Below are 9,659 nucleotides of genomic sequence, written 5' to 3' on the forward strand. Positions count from 1 at the left end.
AGAGAGAGCAAGCTAGAGAAACTGAGCGATGCTACGCGTTGTATGTTTAACCCTTATAAAACGCACGTACATACCAAAGACAAAGTCCCTTCTGAATGAGAACAAAACCGATCTATTTAGATTTCAATTAAAATACACATTTAACAATAATCAAAGCATCTTCGCACGCCATCGCAGTCGCGCTTCATTTGCACCACCGCGCGGAAACTTAATATACGTATTTGCGCGCCATGTCGTGCGTGAGGTGACCGCTAGAGGGCGCCCGCGGTTATTGGCGCCATGTTTTTACTTCCGGTCATTTTTTTGGATCAGTTCAAAAGTGAAACTCACGCTTATCGGTGAGGGTTTAGTTTTTTCCACGTTTAGCGATATCATGGGGGGTCCACGTTTCTCCGCCTCCGCCGTCGTCGCCACTGATGATGATGATGACGTCATACTGCGACGATCCCTTCAAAAAGAATCGGAGTTGCCGTTTTCCAAGCGCCTGAGATAGGTCAACACGCGGGCAATGTCTCCTCTTCTGTCTGCAAAATCACAAAGCAATGACGATCTAGCTTATGCTATTAAGAACGACAGCAACCAATAATACGCTTGATATTAACCTGAGTTTTTTCTGCATGCACCCACCAGCGCGCTTCTCGGTTGGCCCAAATTAGATAAAAAAATATATACACATATTTAGTGTTTACACATTACCCTTCGATCCTCTCGCAAAACATTATTATATTCTAGCATTTTTATATGAATTTTTATAGGTAACAAGTAAATGAATTAGACGTTACATAGGGGCATTATCGTGCAAGAGTAGCGAATACAATGCCTGCACTCGGCCCCGTCTAACAGAAAGTACACAAGGTCGAGGCGTTATACAGAGAATTAACGTTACGCTGTGAAACAGACGTGGGACATTGTTATTAACTTGAGAGCATGGTAAACTCAAACAGGATGCACGACGCTAAACATTTTATTATCCGGCGATATAAGATTATTAGCATGCGATTTAGCCGTTTATGAATTCCGGTTTATTAAAGCTTAGAGGTACTCGGCGCAGAAAGGAAACACATTATCGCAACAGATTGCTAGTTAGGTTCAGAATTCTACATTAATGATTTCTTAGTCCGTTCGATGAACTATGCCGTGCTAATATCAAATTAAACTATATTGTCTCCATATAATGTCCTCAACATATCGGTATAGTAATACATACAAATATTATGTAAATAGATAAATAAATAATTATATATATATATATATATATATATTCATCAAGAGATAGATATGATAAATAATTAGATAGATAGATAGATAGATAGATAGATAGATAGATAGATAGATAGCTGGATAGATAGATAGATAGATGGATCGACGGATGAAAGGATGAATAGATAGCTAGCTAGCTAGATAGATAGATAGCTAGCTAGCTAGATAGATAGATAGATAGATAGATAGATCGATAGATAGATAGATAGATAGATAGATAGATAGATAGATAGATAGATAGATGATGGATGGATGGATGGATGGATAGATAGATATGAATAGATAGTAGATAGCATAGATAGATAGATACGATCAGGGTAAGATAGGATAGATGATACATAGATAGATAGATAGATAAGATAGAAAGATAGAGAGATATAGATATGATAGATAGATACGATAGATACGATAGATAGATAGATAAGATAGCATAGATAGATAGAAGGATAATAGATGGATAGATTAAATAGATTAGATAGGATAGATAGCATAGAATAGATAGATAAGATAGATAGATAGATAGATAGCTAGCTCAGCTAGCCTAGATAGAATAGATAGAATAGCATAGATAGATAGCTCAATAGAAGATAGATAGATAAGATAGAATAGATAGATAGATAGATAGATAGATAGATAGATAGATAGATAGATAGATAGATCGATCGATAGATAGATAGATAGATAGATAGATAGATAGATAGATAGATAGATAAATAGATAGATAGATAGATAGATAGATAGATAGATAGATAGATAGATAGATAGATAGATAGATAGATAGATAGATAGATAGATAGATAGATAGATAGATAGATAGATAGATAGATAGATAGATAAATAGATAGATAGATAGATAGATAGAGAGGTAGATAGATAGATGCCACAGTAATACTCTCTTTCACCTGGTGGTATAACGTCCTTCATACTTTACGTTCATTAGAGACCCAAGGAACGCAGCACATGGTAGAAAATCCTTTAACGCTGATTGCCTTTCTTATTATTGAGTAATTTCGATTGTTTCTATTAATATCGCCGATGAGCGATAGCTAATCCGCGTTCTCTGTTCTCATATTTATAGTAAAAATAGTCCGCGTTAATTCTAGCTCTGCCCTCTGATAATTATTACTGTATATAGATTCAAACATTTAAATTGGGAAATATTGATTAGTGCCTATCTACACCGTAAAAGTAAAAGGTAATTTATTGATGTTTTTACTTTTACTAAAGTTTCTTGCTCGTATAAGCATATGTTGAGTGCGTTACCGTAACACATGGATCCCACGCCTAGCTGCTATAGTTAATATTCGGATGCGGGCAACGGCCTCTTGATAGGATCGTAATAATATTACCGTTGCTAAAATAGAATGCATTGAATATTGAAATTGTCAATTCAACTGCGTCATGATACGACAAAGGAAAGCGCATGGGATGATTTGGTTACATTATATGTTATTGGATTACGTCGGCATGTGCCGTCACGTGATCGTAATTAGTTTTTACGTACGTAAAAGACGCAAGTCATGATGTACGTCAACTGCGGATTCACACGCGATCATTCCTTAATTGAAAAGTAAAATTCTTTGGACATTTAAATCGCAATTTTTGCAAAGCGTCTTTATCCTTTCATCTGGAGAATCTTCCCGTATCGGATTACTAAAACATCATGATTACAACGAATGATAGCCATGTCATTCAACGCGGCATTTCACGTTATATAATATATTTACTTACTAGTATGTTTATTTATTTATTTATTTATTTATTTATTTATTTATTTATTTATTTATTTATTTATTTATTTATTTATTTATTTATTTATTTATTTATTTATTTATTTATTTATTTATTTATTTAATTATTCATGTATTCATTTACTTATTTATTTATTTATTTATTTGTTTATTTATTTATTTATTCATTCATTTATTTACTAAACTAGATGCGTGCGCGTGTCTGTATGTGTGTGTATGTGGGTGCGCGCGAGTGTGTATAGCCGCGTTCATACGTAGCAAGAAATCCGGTATTTAGCGTTCACACGAGGAAAAATGCGCGGTCCAAGAAATACGGTATTTAAACAGATCCGGTATTTGATGTAAATACGCGGCTTCCCAAACCCCGAATAATTAGCCGTGCTTAAAAAATACCGGATCTCTTGGACCGCGCATTTCCTCGTGTGAACGCTAAATACCGGATTTCTAAAGCCGCGTATTTTATAGACTGGTCCGCGCTCGACAGTTCCAGTGTAACTCGAGTAGAACTGTCGAGCGCGGATCAGTCTACGTATTTTATCGGTAGTTGGTGCGCATTGCATTGTTTATTTCGCATTGTTCGCTTGATTGTTTAAAGCAGCTCGCAGCTCGCAAATACGGCATTTCTGGAGCCGCGAATCAGCGTGTGAACGTTCGGCCGCGTATTTGTCTCATATTCGGTATTTCGCAAATACCGTATTTCATAAATACGAGGTCTCGTGTGAACGAGGCTTATGTGTAGGTGCGCGCCTGTGTGTGTGCATCTATGTATGTACGTTTGTACACGCGTGCGTGCGTGTGGGGGTTCGTGCGTGCGCGTGCGTGCGTGCATTTCTACATGCGTGCGTGTGTGCATGCGTGTGCGTGTGATATGATATAAACGACTATCCGCCTGTTCACCGAATGAGCACATATGTGTATTTATATGTATGTGTATATGTATATGTGTATATGTATATTCTCTCTGACACTATAACATATGCGGGGCAGCAGCAGCAGCAGCAGCAGCAGTGGACAATCATGACGTCACTTACCAATCACACCGGCGAGCTTGTCGTTGAATCGATGTCGTTGCGCGGCGCCGTAACTCGAATGGAACGTCGGCGCGGCGTCGTCTGTCAGCGAGAACGTGTCCGACCGACGTCCGATTCGCGGCAGGTTACCCTCGCCGGACTTTGTGTAGAATTGCGCCGATACGGTGTGTAGCAGCACGACGAACGCCAGCAGCCAACCGACCACGACACCTGCCGACAGTAGTACACAGAGGACGTCGTCAACGAGGCTGTCGTGACGTAACGGCGTGACGTAACGGCGTGACATAACGGGACATCGTCAACGCACGCTGTCATGACGTCGTAGCGTGACTTAATGGCGTGACGTTACGGCGTGACGTAATGGCGTGACGTAACATGGACATCGTCAATGGACGCTGTTATGACGTGATGGTGTGAATTAATGACGTGACGTTACGGCGTGACGTGATGGTGTGATGTCATGGTGTGACGTAACGGCGTGACGTCACGGCGATAGGTGAGCAGCGAAGAAAGAGCAAAATGTCGCGAACGAACGAAAAGAAAAAGGGAAAGTTCGTGCGCAAAGAACGAGTTGAACACAGAGAATCGAAGCCAACTGTTCACGTTAACCAATTGTCGATGTACGACAAAAGGAGAACTTTTTTACTGCTATTGTTCATTGGTATCTTTCTACTTTATTGATATCTGTATATATAATTATAGCTTCAATGAAGAAGTGGCATCGATGAAGAAGTTAGTCAAATTTACACATGGAGGTGCGCTGCCAATATAAGCGGTTTGCAGAGCATGGTCCCATTTCTTACAGACACTTTAGTTCTCTCGTTAAAAACTGTATATAAGCTCTTCTTTCCTCGACCACTGAACGCTGCCTGGGTCAGATATCCGAGATTCGTCTATTTATTCATAGAAATACACCAACACGTTTACGACAGCGACAGGCAGGGCTATACATGACGGAACTGCTTTTACTGCAGTGACGATTTTTGCGTCGCATTTAGATGTCGCGCGAAAACGACTAAAACAAACAAAATTTTCCGTCGCGAGAGAGGTTTATGACTTGGATGGTCACGATGACTGGCGCTTTCCAGATTTTACGAGTGGACTTAATGCGTTCTGCAAGCGTTAACAGGCCGACAGTACAGAAGTGTCTGCATAGAAGCCGTTTACTGATGACTATAATCGTAAATACACAGCGGTTATATAATATACCGCGTCACAAGATCCCGTGCAGAAATATACCCATTGGTAACATGTTGGTATGTGTATTAATATACTATATGTTGTAAGATGCTATGTGATAATATACTACGTGGTGATATACCATATGGTAACATACTATGTGGTAATATACCATGTAGTAATATATGAAATAGTAACATTCCATGTAGTAATATACGACATAGTAACATTCCATGTAGTAATATACATCATGTAGTAATATACTATGTGGTAATATACCATGTAGTGACATACAATATGCTAAAAAAATAGTAAAATAGTAGCAATAACTGATAATACGTTTGCCGATTACTATCATGCGCTCGCATCGTGAAAATATTTGGGGAGGAATCATGTGCTAATATACTATATATATATATAATAAGATAAGATACCGCTTGTTAGGATACTGTGTAGTAATATACCGCGTCAGCAGTTACCATACAGATATACCATCAAGTGGCCATAAAACTACGGATTATGCTGTAATAGTAATAGTAATAGGCTCTTGATAGCGTGTAGTTAATTACAGGTACTGATAAACATCAGCATTAGCGCTCAGGTAAACTGACTAGGCCGCTACGATTATGCATCACGTGTCATTTCCCTCGAGTCACCCATTGTCACCACGATCTATTACCGACATAAACTCACGCACACACACACACACGCACGCACGCATACACACGCTCACAGACACACACACGCACGCACACGCTCACAGGCACACACGCACGCACGCCACAGACACACAGCCGCATGCACGCATACACACGCTAACAGACACACACAGGTGCGCACGCATACACACGCTAACAGACACACACATGTACGCATGCACACGCTCGCAGACACGCGCACGCCCGCATGAACACGCTCACAGGTACACACGCACGCATACACACGCCTACAGACACACACAGGCACGCACGCACACGCTCGCAGACACACGTACGCACGCATGAACACGCTCACAGGAACACGCACACACACATCACGTATCAAGTATCACACTTATTAGATATGACCATATAAGGTATTACGTTACATCGCAAAGGTAATACGGTCCACAGAAAGATCCGTGAGCCGCGTGGCTCAGGTAACGACGTCCTCCGCCGTGCACCTGCACGCAGAAAGAACCCCCTCCCACCCCACACCCCACCCCACCCTCTTAGTCACGTTAGTAACATTAAGAGCTAATAAACAACTATTAATTATTAATTAACTATTATCAGCTAGGTATTTATTAGCTCTTGGTAACATCCATAGAAGTATTCCGATTACGAATCGCGCTGCATTCGTACGCTATATACGTACCGTTTCTTTCCGTCGCTCTTCTCATATCGCTGACGATTCTTTTCCTCGCTTCCTGCCTTCCTTCCTTGCTTCCTGCCTTCCTTCCTTGCTTCCTTTCCTCCTATGTTACCGACAGACAACGTAAGCAAACTATTAGCGCCTCCTCGCTGCGTCTCTCCTCCTCTCTATCTGATGCTCTACGATGCAGCCTCACGTTAAGTACGCTCTCTCTCTATATCTCTATCTTTCTCTCTCTCTCTCTCTCTCTCTCTCTCTCTCTCTCTCTCTCTGTCTCGCTCTCGGTCGAAGTAGCAGCGGAAGACTAGCGGAGAGCTATATAGGCACACGTGCGATTCTGAACGGTGAGGCCCACGTCTTTACGAGCGCCACCAGGTATAAAGAGCAAGGCCCCGCTCGCTTACTCCGAGCAATAGTCGCTCGCGCATGCGCACATGCCGGCGCGTCGACTCGGACGGCGTGACGTCATCTGTTATGAGAAACCGACACGTGGGTTGAAGTAAGCCGGGCCCACGGCAGGTCTTCTTCTTCACCGGTGAATCGTTACCGCACAGCGCGTGCACGGTCGAGGTAGACGGTGCATGGCCTGCATCGTGGTAATGCATGTGGGTGCTTGTTTTGTTTCGACGTGTGCGTGGGTATGACGAGCGGTGTCTTGAAAGGAAACGAGAATCGTTAGGTTGGTTTAATAACACGCATTCATGAGGACGCATATGGACACTCAGGTACATAGATAAACAACCTGAAAGGCAGGCAGGTGGGTGGGCTGGCAGACAGATAGACTGACAGAGAGGCAGACAGACAAACAGACAGACAGACAGACAGGTAGGCAGTCAGTCAGGCAGGAAAGCAGGCAGGAAAGCAGGCAGGCAGATAGGCAGGCAGGGAGGCAGTTAGGCAAGCAGGCAAGCAGTTAGGTAAGCATGCAGGCAGACAGGCGAGCACACACACACAGAGATGACATGCGCATTTTACAAAATAGCCCAAGGTATTATGGGATGAGCAGGACAGCGGTGGCGCGCGGTATTTGCGTCACGAATATAGATTGGTTTATTCGTCCTGTGAGACATGGCAATGACAATCTTATTTCTAAACGACGGAGCGGATTTTCGAAATTTATTTGTACTTTTACTTGCTGCTAAAAATACGATGTGAAGAATTACTGACGTGCCTTTATTTCATGCTACAGATTTCATACGGGCTGTTAGCAGGTGATGAATTGCAAAAATTTATCTGAATTATTATTACGAAGTTCTTTATGTTTCTGTTAGCGCAGCTTTATACTTGACTGCGGCTATGAGATAGACTAGCCCGTGTAATATCCGGCTATATCTCACACTATGCCTTTTGGGAGATCACGGTTATTTGGCTGAGCTAAGACAATTGCTTGGCAAGCAATTGCCAAGAGGTTTTGACATGACCCCGTCCATGCGCATATCTCACTCGACAACGTGTCTTGATTTGAGTGCATGACATATATTGGTATACGCGCAGTGCACTCATTTACAGAATAATCTTATCTGACTCACAACGCGTGTGCATAGAGTGACATATCTTGCATATCTGTCCACGCGCGCGTGCAATATTAGTAAAATGACATAATGGGGGTAAGCCATTGTGCGTTGACAACCCACGCACGTTCCAGCGGGGGAAAGGAGTATTAAAGATGTACATGTGACGTCACAAGATAATTCCTACCTTCACACGATATACAGCTCGACTGCTCGACATTGCGAGACGTTTCTCATCAAGCATTTAAATTTCATCTGAAGCTCGGCGCGTCTAAGAATTTATGTAATTACCGAAGAACACCATTTCATGATGGTTCTCGATGGGGAATCGTGTACCAAGTCTACATCGTCGACGGGGCAAGCGTGTATGCAATTTGAATCGCGTAGGTGTTCCGGAAATTGCCACAGATCTGTTTTGAGTAAACATATATAGTTGATTAATTAGGGATTTTCCACGGGCCGATAACGAACATGATTAAATGACGCGCCGTGCCGATAAACGCGGCAGCAATGCGAGCCCTTACTACGGTTTTGATCGGGACGGATATTTCCGGCATAGACGGGCTTCGTTAGTTAGTAACTCTTCAGAACACGCAATCCTTTCCGTCTACACACAAATTCCTGATTGCTGGGCACCCCGTTCTTTGTGTCGCACGTTCCAATTGCGGGTTTTGCGCACAGGGTAAAGGGCGAGCCGCGTGTACGGCGACAATGCCGACTGCGCCGCAGAACATAATTAAAATCACGATTGAAAGACTGACGGCAGACCTAGCAGCCTGACCGAGCTCGGCCTCCCGACGAAAGCTCGGAGAATTCACGAAGGGGCTGCTAGCGACGTACGGTTTAGTTGCCGCCTTGCATGCCACGGCCGCCGACGGCTTGTGCTAGAACGGAGAACGACGCATACGTGTCCAATCGATAGTCCAATCGATACGGGGTTAATCGAATTCGTCGTCGGAAAAAAATGCCACGAGAAAATGTTGCCGATTGATGATGAAAAAAGCAGTTGCAAAGAACACAGGCTTATACGCTAGACTAATGACATGGTTGGCTGAGTATAAATAGTAGTAATTGCACATTATGCGCATATGAAAGATACTGATACAGCATTCGCCTTAATACTTATTTGTTATATTATTTGTTGCAATATTTACTGCTCATATTAGACGAATATAGGTAAAGATGGTAAAAGTGGAATAAACAGAAATTTTGCTGAATTATTAAGATGGCATCCAAGGGTATGACAAGGTAACGAGGACTTATCCGGAAACGGCGTTCTTTCTATTAATTTGTTAAATTTTTGTATATCCTGATAAAACGTTTTCTGTCTTTTATACGGGTAACCGGCGAGGCTGTTTCTTTAAGATTTTCCCATTCTCCCCCCCCCTCTCTCCATCAGTATACACATGTACGCGCGCGCACACACACACACACACTTCCTCTCTCTCTCTCTCTCTGCTTCTCTCTGCTCTTGTCTCTTCACTCTCTCTCCTCCGACCTCTCTCTCTCATCACCTCTCTCTTCTCCTCTCTCTGCTCTCTACCTACACACACACACCCACACACACACACACA

The 9,659-nt window shown here is 42.4% G+C and overlaps 1 protein-coding gene across 1 annotated transcript; it reads right to left on the reverse strand.

The window, feature by feature from the left end:
* LOC106814632 lies at window positions 1-6,931 on the reverse strand. The gene is made up of 3 exons (XM_014818970.1): window positions 6,578-6,931; window positions 4,043-4,252; window positions 1-524 (listed from the first exon to the last, which is right to left on the reverse strand). Exons 1-3 carry the CDS (start codon window positions 6,600-6,602, stop codon window positions 451-453), a joined length of 309 nt encoding a protein of 102 aa, XP_014674456.1. The 5' UTR covers window positions 6,603-6,931; the 3' UTR covers window positions 1-450.
* Between the last annotated feature and the right edge of the window lie 2,728 nt (window positions 6,932-9,659).

This window comes from Priapulus caudatus, unplaced genomic scaffold, assembly GCF_000485595.1.
Source record: "Priapulus caudatus unplaced genomic scaffold, Priapulus_caudatus-5.0.1 Scaffold954, whole genome shotgun sequence".
NCBI classification, from domain to species: domain Eukaryota; kingdom Metazoa; phylum Priapulida; class Priapulimorpha; order Priapulimorphida; family Priapulidae; genus Priapulus; species Priapulus caudatus.